Below are 19,872 nucleotides of genomic sequence, written 5' to 3' on the forward strand. Positions count from 1 at the left end.
GGGTTTGCCCTGCGCTGAGGCAGGAAGAGGAACGTTTCTGTGGAATTCTCCTCGTCATGTGATTGGCAGCACATCACCGTTCACCTCAGATGAAGGCCTGTCTGGCCTCAGGGTCAGATGAACTTGTTCCCACATGTCACGTTTATGTGGCGGGTCCATGGCTCAAGAACCCCACCAATGTCCACAGGAACATGCTGCCTTTATGAAAAGCAGTTTCTGCTTGAGAGGTCATGAAGCCAAATCCCCCGGGACTCTTCATGGATCCTCCTCAGACATCAGATGCCCCCTATCTATCTGGGTAGGCCCAGGCCATCACTGTATTGTACACACTAACAGAAGTGTCACTTCTGGGAATCACAGCAGACAGGCCGGGGGGAGGGGAGGCTTTGAGACTGGTGTAAAAAAACAGCTGGTCCCCACTGGTTATGGCATATTCTCCTCTCCCACTGGTAAAGTACAAGCATTTCTTCAGCCTTGGTGTGTGGTTCATTAGCTCCTTCCTTTACCTCACCCAGGCATATTTTGAAGAGCAGGCTCACTGAGGTCATAGCTCCCCTGCGGTCTTGGTTTTACTTCTCACTTCTGTAAATCGGAAGGGCTGCTGTGAGTCAGGTGCCCCTGTGCAGAGCCCAAGGGCTGGTCTAAGGCCTGTTAGACATTAGAGGAATGGTTCTTGTGAGAGGCTTTCTGCACAAAGCCCCAGCCAGTGCATTGAGTAAGGACAGTGCACATAAATCCAGCAAAATACAATGAAAAGCGTTCTAAGCAACTGCCACTAACCAACAAACATATGGTTATTCAAAGGTCATGCAAAATTGTAGTTGTCTATTTTATTTCTTCCCATCTCCATCAACCTGATATTTAATTATTTTTGCTTAAGCAGGTAAAAGCTGCACTCGGAAGGTGAGCAGTTCCTCCCCTCAAATTTCTTCACCAATTTACTCTAAATTGAAAATCATGTACTGGACAATATTTTCCAATGCTACCTTAACAATGGGAATTGAGTGTTAGAGGCAGTGTCTGCTATAGATTTTATTGTGCTTTGCAGGAAACTGTTAAACTAGCCTAAAAGTAAAACTAAATCAGTATCTATAATGTTAATTTGTAAAGGACATGAAAAGATATAGAAACTGAAAAAAATGTGGATACAAAAAGAAATGTGTAAAGCCCTCTTCATAAATGTGCATGTAGCATTTCATACACATTTAAAGTTTGACCAGTGGATTTGGTATTTTTCCAACAACTACACAGTAAAATATTAAATATTATGTACCCAGTTCTGTAGTCCCTACTCAGGGAAAACTTCCAGTGAATGCAACGGGAGCTCTGCCTGGGTAAGGATTACAGGATCTGAGCTGACGGTCACATAACACACATACAAATGAATATTGCAGATATGTGAGTACAGCATGCTGGACTATAGCCATGCAATAACATACTGAATATTCAATAATCTACTCATGCAAAAGTGACAAAACAGTTGGGAATGTCTTTGATGAGACACCAATTCAATCAGCCACTCTGCTGTAGTTACAGCTTGTTGCCTAACCAAAAATTCTCTCTCAGTACCCTCTCTCCTCCCTAATGTCTCACAATCTGTCTTTTTGGCACCTTCTAGATGACAGGAAATATTGTGGTGGGTAAACAAACCCCCTGCTTATCCGTTGTCTATTACAGGAAAAAAAAAAAAAACTTCTGTCTTCAATAGCTAATAGATTTCCTCACCCACACACTCTATTGCAGTGGTTCTCAAACTTTTGTACTGGTGACCCCTTTCACACAGGTTTCAGAGTAACAGCCGTGTTAGCCTGTATTCGCAAAAAGAAAAGGAGTACTTGTGGCACCTTAGAGACTAACCAATTTATTTGAGCATGAGCTTTCGTGAGCTACAGCTCACTTCATCGGATGCATACTGCCCCTCTGCCATTTACATTGGTCAAACTGGACAGTCTCTACGTAAAAGAATAAATGGACACAAATCAGATGTCAAGAATTATAACATTCATAAACCAGTCGGAGAACACTTCAATCTCTCTGGTCACGCAATCACAGACATGAAGGTTGCTATCTTAAAACAAAAAAACTTCAAATCCAGACTCCAGCGAGAAACTGCTGAATTGGAATTCATTTGCAAATTGGATACTATTAATTTAGGCTTAAATAGAGACTGGGAGTGGCTAAGTCATTATGCAAGGTAGCCTATTTCCCCTTGTTTTTTCCTACCCTCCCCCTGCCCCCCCAGACGTTCTGGTTTAACTTGGATTTAAACTTGGCGAGTGGTCAGTTTGGATGAGCTATTGCCAGCAGGAGAGTGAGTTTGTGTGTGTGTCCCTGGGGAAAAAAAAAAGGGGGGGGTTAGAAATCCTGGATTTGTGCTGGACATGGCCCACCTTGATTACCATGCACATTGTAGGGAGAGTGGTCACTTTGGATGAGCTATTACCAGCAGGAGAGTGAGTTTGTGTGTGTATGGGGGAGGGGGGGTGAGAAAACCTGAATTTGTGCTGGAAATGGCCCACCTTGATTATCGTGTACATTGTAGGGAGAGTGGTCTGGTCACTTTGGATGAGCTATTACCAGCAGGATAGTGAGTTTGTGTGTGTGTTTTTTGGAGGGGGTGAGAGAACCTGGATTTGTGCAGGAAATGGCCCAACTTGATTATCATGCATATTGTGTAGAGAGTTGTCACTTTGGATGGGCTATTACCAGCAGGAGAGTGAATTTGTGTGTGGGGGGGTGGAGAGTGAGAAAACCTGGATTTGTGCTGGAAATGGCCCAACTTGATGATCACTTTAGATAAGCTATTACCAGCAGGACAGTGGGGTGGGAGGAGGTATTGTTTCATATTCTCTGTGTGTATATAAAGTCTGCTGCAGTTTCCACGGTATGCATCCGATGAAGTGAGCTGTAGCTCACGAAAGCTCATGCTCAAATAAATCGGTTAGTCTCTAAGGTGCCACAAGTACTCCTTTCCCTTTCACACAGCAAGCCTTTGAGTGTGACCCCCCCCTTATAAATGAAGAACACTTTTAAATATATTTAAACACAATTATAAACACTGGAGGCGAAGCGGGGTTTGGGTTGGAGGCTGACAGCTCGTGACCCCACAGGTAATAACCTCACGATCCCCTGAGGGGTCCCACCCTCAGTTTGGGAACCCCTGCTCTATTGTGCATTGCTCCATGGTTACAACATAGAGAGATACTAAGGCCAAGATTTGCAGAAGCAGCCCCTGATTGCGGGTGCCCAAGTTGGGACACTTCAGGTCCAGTTCTCAGAAGTGCTGAGCACCCACAGTGTTAACTGAGAAAGGAGACTGGTACGCTCTGAACAAATTTGTAATGCAAAATAGAAATATACCACCAAGATAAAGGATATCTTGTCCCCTTTGCAGACCAAATACAAGACAGCTTCCCTCAATCAAATACAAAGCACAAAAAAAAACTTTAAAGACCATTTTCCTTCATTAACTTCCTTCCTAAACACCCTGAATCCAATAACAAATATCAGGCCCACTTCCCCTGTTTTATACTGTGCTGGGGCTGGGGGTAATTAATTAATTCCTCACAGCTGAGCCAACTCTGGATCTCCCTGCACTCAAGGCAGACAGCTGTGGTCTGTCCTCTAGCCAGAGAGAAAGAGGATTAAATCCTTCCCTGCTAACCAATGGACAGGTCTATATAAGCCATTACAGAGCTAATGTAGCTTTTTATTCACCCCACTGAGTTTTCAAACTCATGTTACCAAGAGAAAGGTAAATATCCTAGAGTGATTTTGGCCCAGGATCATCCACTCCCTGGTCAGATGTCTACCTATTGATTGGTTTCAGAGTAACAGCCGTGTTAGTCTGTCTTTGCAAAAAGAAAAAGAGTACTTGTGGCACCTTAGAGACTAACCAATTTATTTGAGCATGAGCTTTCGTGAGCTGTAGCTCACAAAAGCTCATGCTCAAATAAATTGGTTAGTCTCTAAGGTGTTACAAGTACTGCTTTTCTTTTAGCTATTGATTGTGGTCCAGGCTAGCTGACTTTTGAAAGTCATTGTACAGTGCAGCATCACTGAGGTGGATTTACTGAGCTGTGTTGTGTAATAACCTACATTAAACAGACAAAGAATCAGAAAGAGGGACAGCAGCTTCTGTGATATCATGGACCTGAAAACCTCACCATTTCCTGAATTTAATGCAAGAATCCCAGCCATCTGGCTATTACCCTAAAGCAAGACCAGTCATATACACTGTAGGTCCAACTTCATCCCTGTGGGATAGTCAATGACTACAGGGGTGTTAGACAAGCTCTTTACATTTGTATTTTGCCATTTCACAAATGGGTTTTGAATGCTGTTCTGAGGAACTGCCTCTGCTTTAATACTTAGATTACACAAAACCCACTTACCCAGCTACCTGTGCTTTGTTGCAAATGCTGGAATCCATCTATTTATTTATTCATCTATGTTTTTATATAGATGTGCATCACCATGGTGTCTGAAGCCTACCTCATGGGTTCAGGCGTTATGGTGCGGAGTATAGCAACACCCCATGTTTAGATACCTAGAAAATCACAGAACAACACTGCAATCCACACAGCCTGAGTTAGGTGCCTAAGCTCCCATGGGGCGAGAGAGGCACCTTAGAATGAGCTCTACAAAAGCCAGTACGCTAGGCAGGGAGCCACCTCAGCTAGCCAATGGGAGATGCTGACAAAAGGCAGGTGTGCTAACCCCTACCTCTCTCCCAGAGATAGGTGTCTATGACCAGGCTGCTATTTCTGCTAATGATCCATGAATAGGAACCAGCTGCCTGGAGTCAAGCAGCTTAGGTTCCTACCTCGTTTCTTGGGAGAATGAGTTGGGCACCTGCACACAAAACAGCCACGGGAGGAGGCAGTGTCTACCACCTAACTTTAGAGTACTTAGCTGTGGCTTGGGAGACCCAGGTTCAATTCCCCCCACCCTGCCTGAGGGAGAGAAAGGATTTGAAGAGGAGTCACCCAGCTCGCAGGAGAGTGCTCTAACCACTGAGCCATAGGAGAGGTCTGTTGTTGGGCTCCCTCGCTTTCTCCTGTTGAAGCTCTTACATGGTGGATAACTAGTTACAATCACTGGAGCAGGGGAACTGCATGCTCTAAACACCCATCTGCAGAGCCATTTTCTCTCCCAAGTACTAAGTATTTATTCAAAATGGAACAGGTTTCACAGAAGAGAGTCCCACATCAGCATATCCCATAACTCAGTAGTCCGAGCACTCGCGAGAGATCTCTGTTCAGATCCTTTCTTCCCCTCAAGCAAAGAGGGGGACTGAACCCAGGTTGTCCACATACCGGTAAAGTGAGCTAACCACTGGGCTGAATGTTATAAGGTAGGCACCAGCACCACCACTTTCCTCCAGCCAGATTTTCTGTGGGACCCAATCCAGTAGGTAAGGTCTGAGCGTGCCTATTGGATCAGGTCCCACAGGTAAGATAGGTGGAGGAGTACCTATCTTCCCTTGGTTCTTGGATTGCTCTGGGACTTAGGTGGCCAGACACCAAGAGGGAGGCAGGTGCGCCCTTGCCCAGAGGAACTTAGGTGCCCAGGGAACTTTTACTGCAAAATCAGGCGCTGAGCACATTTAGGCACCTACAGGGTTAGGTGAAGCTGAGTGGAGGTTTTGTGGATCTCAGTGGCACCTAAACCGGGACTTAGAGGTGCCTGTGTGGGTTGAGGTGCCTAAGTCCCTTTGTGGATCTGGACCTGAGTGCCTCCCCGTACTCCCGACACAACTTCTCTCACATGCTTCATTGGGAACTGTGAGCATCACTAACGGGCGGAGCAAGGGCAGGTGTTGCATCATACACCGCAGCATCTAATGCCACCTTCCCCAGCACACACTCAGACACTCAGGGATGCACTCATTTCTCTACATTTTCTGTAAGTAACCTCCCTGCCCCCCACCCCAAAGTGGTCTTCACAATTGATTGAAATAAGCAGAAATATTGCACAGGACACAAGGCAGGTATTTTTTTCTTTTCACTAAAGGGAATAACAGTCAGATGTCAGCCTTTCTAGCTCAAGCACATGGAGAAGGAGCTGCTGATGTCCACACTGCCTCAGCTGGCAAGAGCTTGTTAATAATTGCTATAAGAGTTGCCTGTGGCCAGGGTGTTGACCCTATGGGTGTAGGACATGTCTTCGTACACCGTATTTGCTTGCTTTTTCTTTCCTTCTTGGCAGTGTTTCTTGATCTGCAAAAAACAAAACAAAAACAAAACACTCAAGCAGCCATCCAGGTCTAGGGCTGGAGCAGAACCCCTGCCCAGGAGTTGTTTTCATCTCAGTGTGCAGGGAGTTACAAGCAGAGATAACAAAACGGTCCTTCTCTTAGCCCAAAGGAATTACATAGAGCAACAAGCAGAAAGGGCTGGGTTAATCCCCAAAATTCTTACAGGCTCTTCCACCAGCAGCTCTTTAGGGGGCTAAAAGTATCAATGGCTCCAACAGCTTTGGACAATTGTCTTGTAATTATTGCAAGAGGAGACATGGCTTCCTTAGGAGAGGCTTGCTGGCATCATTGCACTGCGGTGCCTGTTAAACTTGTTAGGAGGAGGCCCAAAGCAAGGCTTTCATTCAATCCTGTTCTACAGTTCGAAATGACTCTCCTAAATAAACATGCAGGGCATGGGAGGTGAGTGCGTGTGTCAGTCACAACCCATTTCCAAAGAGGCTTTTCTGCATAAGCCCTCTGAGGAAACTTTATTGTCAGGGAACATGGCTGTGCTACCCTCTGACACTGAGCTTCTTCATGACCCTGTGGTGTCCCTGATCTCCCACAGAACACCGCAAGAAGGGGACGTCCCTCTCGTCCATCCCAATAGGGGGCTTGTTGAGATTCCATTCTTCAGTGAGAAGAGCAACCGCAGAATGGTGGGATTTCAATGCAGTTACCACATCAAGGTCCATAGGCAAAGCTGGGGGGGGGAAGGGGGCTGGCTTGTGCTTTCCTCCTCCTCTCTAAGAAATTATTATTATAATGAGCCTGAAAATGAGCCTGGGGCTGTACAGTCATGATAGAAGCCACAGTCCCTCCTTCAGCAATTTGCAGTCTACATGTAGTCATGACACCAGGGGATGTCAGCACACAAAGGGATGGGAGCAGTGGGGATGGAAGGACAAAGGGACAATAGGAGACACACATGGTTAGAGAGGTTTATCATATGCATGTCCTATGGCTCCACAATGTTTTCTATGCACAGCACTTTAACAGGCGTGGTTGTGCTTGGGGATGACTCCTATCTGCAGGGTCAGAAGTGCAGAAAACATTGGGGCTGTGGCCGAAGACATACTTACATCGATGTGAGACAGAATGAGGTATCCCAGCGCAGAAACCGAGATCAAAACCATGAAGGAAAGGACATAGGGCACCCAGGAAGCCACACAGCACTCTGCCTGCTCCATTTCTGTGGGTGATTTATCAGAGGAGAGGCAGAATTATGACTTCATGTGAGGAACATGTTATATCGCTCTGCAGGGGGCTCTGCAGGCCAGCAAACTGGAAGTCCACCAGTGTCACCATCATTCCTCATTACCACCAGTGCATTCCCAGTGTCACACCACACATCACGGGAACCCTTAAGTCGACTCCAACAACAGGTTGGCTACCTGTTCTGTCTAACATCACTCCCCCACCGATATACTGAACTGCTGTGACATTCCGCGAAGCTCAGCGAATCCAGGAAAACAGATGTCTTCCTATACACCAAGACTTGACAATGCCCTGCCCCCACTGTGTTAAGTCCTGCAAGCCTTTCTGGGAACATTCGTTTAGTCTCATGCAATCAGGCTACGATCAGGAGGAGGCTTGGAAAGCAGACTGGGCTAAACAAGACTTAAAAAATAAGTACCCTGTGCCGGATTCCACGCAGAAAGTTTCTGGGTTTGGTGTTCCATGGTCAACTCTGACCCAAATCCGAACCAACCATGGTAGATGCGGGCATCGAATGCAAAAATGGAAAATCAAGAACTCCACGTGGTGCGAGTGTTGTTTCCCACAACAGACCATCGAACATATCACTACCGATTGCCCAATTCATAAATATGAAGGGGGCATTACTGCAATAAATTCTGCTACTCCTGATGTAGCCATTTGGCTCCATCAGCTTCAGGTGAAATTATAGTTGCTGCTCTACACCAGCCATACGAAAGAAGAAGACGACCAGTGGAGATGGCAGTATGGCTTTCATCCTGGAACACAAAGGATTTAGGTGCCAATCCCATTAGGATGGTTGCTACCATTGCGTGCAGTGCTGGAACACTTGGAGTAAGAAGAAGCTAAGCATCAAGGTTTACTGTTCTGGTATCATGGGGTATAGAACTGTGCCAGGAATGACATGTAACCACTACCCTACCACTTCTCCAAAGAATTATTGTGCAACCAGCGTACCACTGTCCAATGCCACAATTATTGAAAACAAACCACCGTATAATAGCCATGACTTCATGTTTAATAACGGCTACAGCCACGTGTTCTTATGAAGCTTCAAGTGCATAGATTCGAAAAAGTCATCTTCACATGGCGGCCCAGTTATATATCTGACTCTAGTAAAGACATAGGGGACTAGATGAAATAGGGTACAACTGGCCCTTGCTTTATCTTCTCTTTAACCAAGGGCATTACAGACTCTATTGTGGCAGGGTACAGTACTCCCCATTTATTGAGTCCTCTCTGTTTAAAGTTACACCCTGCTTTGTAACTCTGCGACAACAATTGGGATCCCTGCCATGCTCCTGGCTCCAGTAAATCCCATGGGATAAGGCTGTGATAGCAGTGTGGTTACACAATCGTTGGGAAAGAAACTAGTTGGAATTGCCCCTTTCTATTTAGCAACTCTGTTTTCTGTGGGCTAAACTGTGCAACCCCTACTCCTGGTGGTCTCTTACACAAGGAGACCCAATGACGTCATAAGTACCTGCCAGCATGAGTGAGAGCTGCCCAATCTAGCCTCATGTATTTTTGAGTCATCTCTACATATTCTATAGACAAAACCAATTTTCTGTATTATGCTGCAGAGTCAATAAAGCATGGAGAGAGTGACCTCGATTCTATTCTGCCTCAACATTTCAACAAAACTATTGCCAAAAGGTTTGACTTTAGAATCTTTATTACTGGGGCTGATGATGCAAAAGGTAGGTGGGGAAAAAACTAACCAAAATGGAGCTTTATCTTTGGATCCCATCCTGAATTTGCAGCATGATTACCTGCTGACTTGTAAATTGACCAAATCTGAGCAGAAGTCACCTCTGACTTTAAAGAGAAAGAGAGGAAAGTGCAGAAGGTTATTTCAAGGCAATATGCAACAACTACTTTGTACTGTCTGGTACTTCAAAAATGGTTGTGGGAATTATCATCTTTTGTGGAACAGAGCAGGTACTTATGACTTCCCACCTAATTCTTCACCTCAACTGGGACACCCAGGATTTCCATTATCCTTAATGACATAGGTACCCAGATCACAGGTGAGAGTTGCCTACTCCCAAGTAACCTGGGAAGGAAATGGGGGTTACATTTAAAATTTTATGGCTGAACAGCAAATTTGGGAGGGAATAACTGTGGTGTCTGTAGCTATAAAACTACGATGCCTTTGTTTTCTGTGTATTGCCTGTTTCCATGTCAAAGAAATCTGTTCAATGCAGAAAGAGCAACCATTTCACTTTCAGACTTGCTGCAGCCTGTTACAGATGAGACACACACTGGACTCTTGCATGGGGACTTTACTTTTGTTCTTTCTTGTTGTCTTCAGATCAAAAATTTATGGTTGGTATATGGGAAAAAACATAACTGTAAGAAGACCCCGTCTTTCCATAAACCCATCCTTGGCTCTACTCATATACTGAAACACATAACCATTCAGTTAATGTTCTACACTTCCTCAGCCCTTTCAAATGAAAATAAATACCCACTTGTCTTACACTTTAAAAAAAATAGAAAAACGTGCAATACCTTTCACCACCAATATGGTGCCATGGCTCAACACATTACGGGGCTCGAAATTTTCTAGCGTGCTCCCACTACAGACATATACAGCAGTGTCATTTTTCTGCAACTGGTGCAGCGTTATCCTCATTTCTGTCCCGAGTAAGGAGCTCTCGATGCGGTCTTTGTAGTGAAAGTTTACGGTACTGGTATGACTATTATTTTTGATGTATAGCACTTCCATGGCATTTACAACTTCTCTTTTCAAATACATCCCTACTAGTATCCCCTTGTTAGTAACGGAGCAGGTTATGTTGACCGACTCTCCTTCATTAACTATGAGAATAGCTGGTTCCTGTGTCACACCTGCATGCAGAGAGGAGGAAAGGAAAACATGTTATTACCATGCGGCTGACTGGGAACTGTTGGAGGCTAGAGGGAGGATGGCCTTGCACTAGCAAGCTCTTCCAATTACAAAACACCCCTCTGCTCCAGAGCCAGGTGTCTTTGCCATACTCTTTGTAACAGAGTGTGCTGGCCCTTCAAGGACAGACACCCATCCACCACTGTTCACACTTCCCAGAGCTATATCAAGGGAATTCTGGGACTTGTAGTTCAGGCACTATTAGAGTCGCAGGCCTGAGGGCAAGGCTTGATGGGAGATGAAGCAGGATATAAAAGGCCAAACCACTTTCTTAGTTTAAAAAGAGACCTGGCAGGGACAGGGAGTCTGCCCACTTGGAGACCTGAAGGGGAACAGCAGTGATTTTTAGGCCTCTCCAAGCAGTAGCCTGAGGAGGGGCAATAGCTGTCTGGAACCCGTACAGCCTGGGGTGGGACTTATGAACCCCAAACACAAGAGGAAGAGGGTTATCTGCACACCCAATTGATTGGGCTATGGGGCTTCCAAGGGAGGAAACTGTAGTCTGGGAAGGGTGAAGGATTATCTACAGGCCCTAGAGGAGAGCTGTGATATCCTGAGGAGGTGTGGGTGGATGGGGTCTCCTGTTGGGATATATTTTGTATGGTGATAAACCAAGGCCCAGGAGGGGAAGCTTTGAGTTAGAACTTGAGTCATGTTGTGAGCAATTACAACAGATCCCTCCCCTCAGAGAGGAAACTGAGGCAGGGCTGCACCTGGAGGATAGAAGGATAAGGTGCACCTTACACCCTATCTAAAAGTGAGAGGTGAACAAATAAGTCTCTTTTAATAGCCATTTTCCTTCCGCTGACCATCTTGGAAGCTTATCTCCATTGCCTTTGCTGGGTTCCTGAAGCCAGCTCAGACCTCTCACTCTGGGGTGAACCTGGTCATTTGGAATCAGAATCCAAATGTGTGAATGTGTATCCAGACATTGGAGCCTGCCTACCCCTACAAATCTGCTCACTCTCCTCACAAGACTTCCCCCCTCTCCATCAGCAGGCCCAGACTTCCATCCTCATTTTGGTTGTCTTCCAGGGGGAGACCCAGTGGCCTTCTGTCTCCCATCCAGTATCTTTGGAGGTTGCTCACTGGCCTGCTTCCCCTCCTGTTTTGTTGGGAGCTGCCACTGGGCAAGGTAAGGAGCCACGGATCTGACTTTACATAGGTCCAGAGGATCCACTATTCCATGCAATGGACTGAAGTAGCAGCTGCAATGGAGGAGCTGTGATAGCTGCCCAGGGCCTTGTTCCTTTTTTGGGGTGTAGATTTCACCTCCAGGTATGCCAACTAAATGCTTGGGTTTTATGTGCTCCCAGTGACTTTCACACCATAATAATAAAAGATACAAAAGTAATCCACAGGAACTGTGTACTGCAGGCTTCAGATCAGTAATGCAGATTATAAACAAACACTTGGGAACACAGAATGTGTGCTCCACTGCATTTGAACAGTACTGAGTACCCTGATGGCATTCAGCAAACAATAATCATCATATTACAGATTCCGAGATTTTGAAGGCCAGAAGGGAAAATTACAATATTCTAGTTCTGACATTCTGAATAACACAGACTATAGATTTGCACCCACTGATGTACGCTTCAAGGCCATATCTTGTGACTGAGCGAGAGCATTTTTTAAAAATTTTTTTTAAGATGCCCAGTCTGGCAATACACTGTAGCATAACACTTTCCCCACCCACCCAAAAAACCCAACTAAACAAACCAAAAAAAACCATGTGATTCCCCTGTTGTCCAGTTTTCTCCCAGGCTATGTTGTATAGAAGTGAGTTCAGGTCTCAAAGTAGCTACATTTCATGGGTTTCTTTCAGATCTGGTGCAACCATGTACAAATAGGATCTAGTGACTGATGGCACCAGGCAAATATCTACCGATAGCAGGAACTTCTGAGACTTAATGATCCCAAACTACAATACCACACTACTGAATAAGGAATTTTCTCTCATTAATTTTTAAATTAAATATGATCAGGTTGGGGCTGATATTCACAACTTAAATCCTCTGAAGTTGCCCAATCTTCTTATTTCAAGTATCTTTGCAGTGTATTGTCTAATAGCATATATGTGGTTATGATAGTCATGTAAATTCCTGCATGTCACAAACCATGGAATATATTTCAAACCATAGCATCATAGAACTGGAAGGGACCTCGAGAGGTCATCTAGTCCAGTCCCCTGCTCCCAAGGCAGGACTAAGTATTATCTAGACCATCCTTAACAGGTGTTCGTCCAACCTGTTCTTAAAAATCCCCAATGATGGAAATTCCACAATCTCCCTAGGCAATTTATTCCAGTGCTTAACCATAGATTCATAGATATTTAGGTCAGAAGGGATCATTATGATTATCTAGTCTGACCTCCTGCACAACGCAGGCCACAGAATTTCACCCACCACTCCTGCAAAAAACCTCACACCTATATCTGTGCTATTGAAGTCCTCAAATCGTAGTTTAAAGACTTCAAGGAGCAGAGAATCCTCCAGCAAGTGACCCGTGCCCCATGCTACAGAGGAAGGCGAAAAACCTCCAGGGCCTCTTCCAATCTGCCCTGGAGGAAAATTCCTTTCCGACCCCAAATATGGCGATCAGCTAAACCCTGAACATATGGGCAAGATTCATCAGCCAGATACTACAGAAAATTCTTTCCTGGATAACTCGGATCCCACCCCATCTAATATCCCATCACAGGCCATTGGGCCTATTTACCATGAATATTTAATTACCAAAACCATGTTATCCCATCATACCATCTCCTCCATAAACTTATCGAGTTTAATCTTAAAGCCAGATAGATCTTTTGCCCCCACTGCTTCCCTTGGAAGGCTATTCCAAAACTTCACTCCTCTGATGGTTAGAAACCTTCGTCTAATTTCTACTCTAAATTTCCTGGTGGCCAGTTTATATCCATTTGTTCTTGTGTCCACATTGGTACTGAGCTTATATAATTCCTCTCCCTCTCCTGTATTTATCCCTCTGATATATTTATAGAGAGCAATCGTATCTCCCCTCAACCTTCTTTTAGTTAGGCTAAACAAGCCAAGCTCCTTGAGTCTCCTTTCATAAGACAAGTTTTCAATTCCTCGGATCATCCTAGTAGCCCTTCTCTGTACCTGTTCCAGTTTGAATTCATCCTTCTTAAACATGGGAGACCAGAACTGCACACAGTATTCCAGGTGAGGTCTCACCGGTGCCTTGTATAAGGGTACTAACACCTCCTTATCTCTACTGGAAATACCTCTCCTGATGCATCCCAAGACCGCATTAGCTTTTTTCATGGCCATATCACATTGGCAGCTCATAGTCATCCTATGATCAACCAATACTCCAAGGTCCTTTTCCTCCTCCGTTACTTCTAATTGATGCGTCCCTAGCTTATAACTAAAATTCTTGTTATTAATCCCTAAATGCATGACCTTACACTTCTCACTATTAAATTTCATCCTATTACTATTACTCCAGTTTACAAGGTCATCCAGATCCTCCAGTAGGATATCCCTGTCCTTCTCTAAATTGGCAATGCCTCCCAGCTTTGTATCATCCGCAAACTTTATTAGCACACTCCCACTTTTTGTGCCAAGGTTAGTAATAAAAAGATTAAATAAGATTGGTCCCAAAACCGATCCTTGAGGAACTCCACTGGTAACCTCCCTCCAGCCTGACAGTTCACCTTTCAGTAGGACCCGTTGTAGTCTCCCCTTTAACCAATTCCTTATCCACCTTTCAATTTTCCTATTGATCCCCATCTTTTCCAATTTAACTAATAATTCCCCATGTGGCACAGTATCAAATGCCTTACTAAAATCTAGGTAAATTAGATCCACTGCATTTCCTTTGTCTAAAAAATCTGTTACTTTCTCAGAGAAGGAGATCAGGTTGGTTTGGCACGATCTACCTTTTGTAAAACCATGTTGTATTTTGTCCCATTTGCCATTGACTTCAATGTCCTTAACTACCTTCTCCTTCAAAATTTTTTCCAAGACCTTACATACTACAGATGTCAAACTAACAGGCCTATAATTACCCGGATCACTTTTTTTCCCTTTCTTAAAAATAGGAACTATGTTAGCAATTCTCCAATCATACGGTACAACCCCTGAGTTTACAGATTCATTAAATATTCTTGCTAATGGGCTTGCAATTTCATGTGCCAATTCCTTTAATATTCTTGGATGAAGATTATCTGGGCCCCCCGATTTAGTCCCATTAAGCTGTTTGAGTTTCGCTTCTACCTCAAATATGGTAATGTCTACCTCCATATCCTCATTCCCATTTGTCATGCTACCATTATCCCTAAGATCCTCTTTAGTCTTATTAAAGACTAAGGCAAAGTATTTGTTTAGATATTGGGCCATGCCTAGATTATCCTTGACCTCCACTCCATCCTCAGTGTTTAGCGGTCCCACTTCTTCTTTCTTTGTTTTCTTCTTATTTATATGACTATAGAACCTTTTACTATTGGTTTTAATTCCCTTTGCAAGGTCCAACTTTACTTGACTTTTAGCCTGTCTCACTTTATCCCTACATGTTCTGACCTCAATAAGGTAGCTTTCCTTGCTGATCCTCCCTTCTTCCACTCCCTGTATGCTTTCTGCTTTTTCTTAATCACCTCTCTGAGATGCTTGCTCATCCAGCTTCGTCTACAACTCCTGCCTATGAATTTTTTCCCCTTTCTTGGGATGCAGGCTTCCGATAGCTTCTGCAGCTTTGATTTAAAATAATCCCAGGCCTCCTCTACCTTTAGATCTATAAATTCTTCAGTCCAATCCACTTCCCTAACTAATTTCCTTAATTTTTGAAAGTCAGCCCTTTTGAAATCAAAAACCCTAATTGCAGATTTATTTTTGTTAATCCACTCTGACAGGAAGTTTTTCCTAATGTCCAACCTAAACCACCCTTGCTGCAATTTAAGCGCATTGCTACTTGTCCTATCCTCAGAGGTTTAGAAGAACAATTTTTCTTCTTCCTCCTTGTAACAACCTTTTATGTACTTGAAAACTGTTATCATGTCCCCTCTCAGTCTTCTCCTCTCCAGACTAAACAAACCCAGTTTTTTCAATCTTCCCTCATAGGTAATGTTTTCTAGACCTTTAAGCATTTTTGTTGCTCTTCTCTGGACTTTCTCCAATTTGTTCACATCTTTCCTGAAATGTGGCGCCCAGAACTGGACACAATACTTCAGTTGAGGCCTAATCAGCACAGAGTAGAGCAGAAGAATTACTTCTTGTGCCTTGCTTACAATACTCCTGCTAATACATCCCAGAATGATGTTTGCTTTTTTTGCAACAGCGTTACACTGTTGACTCATATTTAGCTTGTGATCCACTATGACCCCCAGATCCCTTTCTGCAGTACTCCTTCCTAGGAGGTCATTTCCCATTTTGTATGTGTGCAATTGATTGTTCCTTCCTAAGTGGAGTACTTTGCATTTGTCTTTATTGAATTTCATCCTATTTACTTCAGACCATTTCTCCAGTTTGTCCAGATCATTTTGAATTTTAATCCTATCCTCCAAAGCACTTGCAACCCTTCCCAGCTTGGTATCGTCCACAAACTTTGCAAGTGTACTCTCTATGCCATTATCTAAATCACTGATGAAGATATTGAACAGAACCGGACCCAGAACCGATCCCTGCGGGACCCCACTCATTATGCCCTTCCAGCATGACTGTGAACCACTGATTACTACTCTCTGGGAATTGTTTTCCAACCAGTTTTGCACCCACCTTATAGTAGCTCCATCTAGGTTGTATTTCCCTAGTTTGTTTATGAGGCGGTCATGCGAGGCAGTATCAAAAACCTTACTAAAGTCAAGATATACCACATCTACAGCTTCCCCCCATCCACAAGGCTTGTTACTCTGTCAAAGAAAGCTAGCAGGTTGGTTTGTTCTTGACAAATCCATGCTGACTGTTATTTATCACCTCACTGTCTTCTAGGTGTTTGCAAATTGATTGCTTCATTATTTGCTCCATTATCTTTCTGGGTACAGAAGTTAATCTGACTGCTCTGTAATTCTTCAGGTTGTCCTTATTTCCCTTTTTATAGATGGGCACTATATTTGCCCTTTTCCAGTCTGCTGGAATGTCTCCCGTCTTCCATGACTTTTCAAAGATAATTGCTAATGGCTCAGATATCTCCTCAGTCAGCTTCTTGAGTATTCTAGGATGCATTTCATCATTAAGCAAAGTGGCCCAAATTCTAATCAGAACAACAGCAGTAGAAATCTATATTCTGCACTTGTAGATGACACTCTTCAACCCATACCAATGGTTTCATTATTTCTATAATACAAAAATGTTTCAAAGGGCGAAAGTAGAGGGGGAACTACAAAGATAGAAGCAAAATAAGTGGCACTGAAAAATGTTTGTGCTACAAAGCTCTTATACTATAGCCACTTGATTGGACTGATTTGCAGAATTCATTGTTTGGCTCCAATGTATGAGAGTGACTGAGTTACCCCAAACTCACAGTAAGAAATACTTCTTTTCACAGCCCCCCCCACACTATTACATATTCCCTCTTTATGCACAGACAGAGGTACTGTGGGGGAAGAAAAGCAACTGAACTTAAAGTAATAAATCATCTGTACAAAAATTATTTTCAGTGGTATGAGTCCTACTGTAACAAATGGTCTGAAGAGTTAAAAAGGTTCCAAGAAATCTCTGTTAAACATTGTTGGGGTTTTATTATTGTGGTTGCTGGCTGAAATATATCACCTGAAGCGTATTTTCTTTTGACTAAAAAATACTATGAAACACAAAACAATCCTACCATAGTTGAAATGCCTGGGAAATACCAAATTCAATCTTAGAAAATTTCAGAAAACTTCTGAAACTTTTGTTTCCTTTTAAACCAACCCACCTCTCCCCAGTCAGCGGTTGATAACAACTATTAACACCCAGAGAGTACATTTGCAGGAAATAACAATGTTATAAATCCTTCTCCAAGCAAGTTTGGAAAGAACTTCATGACCTTGCTTTCCATAACATAAAGGCCTTGCAAAATTGTATGTGCAAATAGCGTAATTGCTGGCAACTAGGTGTGTGTGTGTGCAAACAAATAACAAGGTAGGCTAGGGTAGATGGAGTCAAGTGTTTCTCAGCACCTATATATACACTGCGTGGTGGAGACCTGGTGGAATTTGGTGGAAAATAAGTTTTCTGTAAGAGTGATGAAAAAGGTGAGACTCTATCTACACTCGTAGCTAAATCATCTTCAATACTAGTTGAAAGGGGACCCATTGTTACTCACCAGCCATTGTGAATAGCAGGTCACTTGCCCAGATTAGAAGGACCCCAAGCCAAATTTGGATTTAACAGACTGAGCCATTGGAGCTACAATATTCCAAAACAAAGTTAAAGCTTGAATCTTCACTACATACCTTTCTGGGCTGGGGTACTCTGGAAAAGCAGGAAGAGCAGAAACGCAGCTGGAAGAACCGGTGTCCAGGGCATTTTCACAAACCTTTGGAGCTAGATTTCTGTGCTACTGCATAAAATCCCACCCATCGTCAAGTGAAGAAAGGCAGAGCTTGATGAGCTGTTTCTCCTGTGACGCTGAACCCGCATCTGCTAGCTGTCAACCACATCAGTAACAAACAGAGACGTACAAACACCGCTGCATGAGCTAGTTTTGAAGAAGTGCTGATGCGAGGGAAAAACCCCCAAACCATCGGTGTTTGTAGGGCTCAGTTCATCTATGCACTGAGCTCTCTTGACTCCCACTGAAGTTAGCTAGAGCACAGGTCCCCCTGTACCGCACAGGAGTGCTCAGAGCCTTGCAGGTTTGTGCCATTGGAAGGCCACGTTCCACCTTGCTGTAATAGGTGAGGCACCACTGACTTCAGTGGGTCTTGCACCCACTTGTACCAGGGCTGAATCCAGTTCAGTTTATTCCCACATCATCTAATGTACAAGGTCAGATGGTTCACTCCACTTTCATTCCCACTTCTGCATCCTTTTCAATGTCTATTGCTGTTGTGACAAAGTCAGGCCAGACGGCTGCAGGTATGTTAGCCCTAGAATGCTAAAGGCCCTTTTTCCTACAAGCTGGGAAGGGGCTACTTCAGGTCAATTAGGGACACCTGAGTCCAATTAAGGGCTGCCTAAAACCCGTTAAAATCTCTCTCCTGGTGAGAGGGTGGGGGGAGAGACAAACTGTTGCAAGCTGGAGGCAGCAGGGAGATAGGCTTCTCCAGTGTGAGAGACTGCTCTCCTCCCCATAGGGGAGACACCCAAAACCCAGTGCCTGTTTAGGGGAAGGACTAACACCCTGGGGCCAGCGACAGGACAACACCTGCCCCAGTGAGGGGGCCAGAGAAAGGTATTCCCTTTTTGTTTTGGTGCTTTATAGGCTTGTTCCCCTTTGTTTGGCAGAGGAGGACTCCTCAGGCCTGCCCTGAGGCCTACTGGGAAGGTTCTGAGAAACAAATCCTGAAGAGGGAAGACAGACATGCTCCAGAGTGGGGGCTGATGTACTCCAGGCCCTGTCCCTGCCAGAGAAGGGAGTGCTAAACCCGGCGAGGCAGAAAGGGTGCTTGCCGCACGTGGTGTCAGAAGGGGGATCGCATTGGTGCTGAGAATCATCCCAGGGCAAGGTAAATCACCACCCTGCCCCTGCAAATGGATGATCTACTGAGGGCACTGGTGCAGGCCATGGCAGCATAACAAGAGGCTACCAGGACCCAGATGAGTGCCCAACAGGAGTTGGTACGACTACAACAGGAGACGAATCAGCTGCTGATAAGCCAGCCCAGGATTAAGCCACCCTGCAGGAGTTCGTAAGCCAGCTAAAGGCCCTGACCACTCTGACACATGGCCTTAATGAGATGAAACCCCGAAGGGCCAGAAGTTACCTGCAAAAGATGACGGTGGAAGATGATGTGAAGGCGTACCTTCTCACCTTTGAGAGAACGGCCCTACATGAGGCCTGGCCCTGAGACCAGTGGGCCAGCATCCTTGCCCCTTTCCTATGTGGGGAAACCCAGAAGGCCTACGATGATGCTGAAGAGCAGCCGGAGTCTGCAAAGGGATTTGGGGGACTGAGGAGAGAGGGTCGTGGGGTAAGACCTGATAGCCCAAAGAATAGGGGATATCCCAAGCAGGATATAGGTGTTATGCTTGTAGAGAACTAGAGCATATAGCTGCCCAATGTCCTAATACTGAGGAGCCCATGCAGTGCAATCTGGGTGATCATGCAGGCCCATGTGGCTTAATCAACCTTGTGGGGGTTGTGATGACCCCACATAGATACATGCGGCCAGTTAAGATGAATGGCATGGAGACCATTGCATTGATGATGGCTGGGATGATTTATTTGGGAATTGTCCTGCTTTGAGCAGGGGGTTGGACTAGATGACCTCCTGAGGTCCCTTCCAACCCTCATATTCTATGATGGTTGTTTGATTACTTAGCGTGTATGTACTGAATGTCTCAGTTTCTGTATCTACTGTTTTGCTTAAATTCAGCTGCATTGGTGCAGGCTGGAT

The 19,872-nt window shown here is 44.5% G+C and overlaps 1 protein-coding gene across 1 annotated transcript; it reads right to left on the reverse strand.

The window, feature by feature from the left end:
- Positions 1-5,984: 5,984 nt before the first annotated feature.
- Positions 5,985-17,888, reverse strand: CD7 (CD7 molecule). Its single transcript, XM_073311264.1, has 4 exons — positions 17,767-17,888; positions 9,974-10,312; positions 7,324-7,433; positions 5,985-6,221 (listed from the first exon to the last, which is right to left on the reverse strand). The coding sequence occupies exons 1-4, from the start codon at positions 17,837-17,839 to the stop codon at positions 6,105-6,107; spliced, it is 639 nt and encodes a 212-aa protein (XP_073167365.1). The 5' UTR covers positions 17,840-17,888; the 3' UTR covers positions 5,985-6,104.
- Positions 17,889-19,872: the final 1,984 nt, after the last annotated feature.

Source organism: Lepidochelys kempii, chromosome 14 (assembly GCF_965140265.1).
Source record: "Lepidochelys kempii isolate rLepKem1 chromosome 14, rLepKem1.hap2, whole genome shotgun sequence".
Taxonomy (NCBI): domain Eukaryota; kingdom Metazoa; phylum Chordata; order Testudines; family Cheloniidae; genus Lepidochelys; species Lepidochelys kempii.

Bases quoted from the DNA above. Each gene is read 5' to 3' on its own strand.
- CD7 (XM_073311264.1), bottom strand. From the start codon at position 17,839: ATGCCCTGGACACCGGTTCTTCCAGCTGCGTTTCTGCTCTTCCTGCTT. The intron at 10,313-17,766 runs GTATGTAGTGAA...CTCTGCATGCAG, and splicing joins GAGTACCCCAGCCCAGAAAG to GTGTGACACAGGAACCAGCT. The intron at 6,222-7,323 runs GTAAGTATGTCT...TGTTTTTTGCAG, and splicing joins TCATTCTGTCTCACATCGAT to ATCAAGAAACACTGCCAAGA.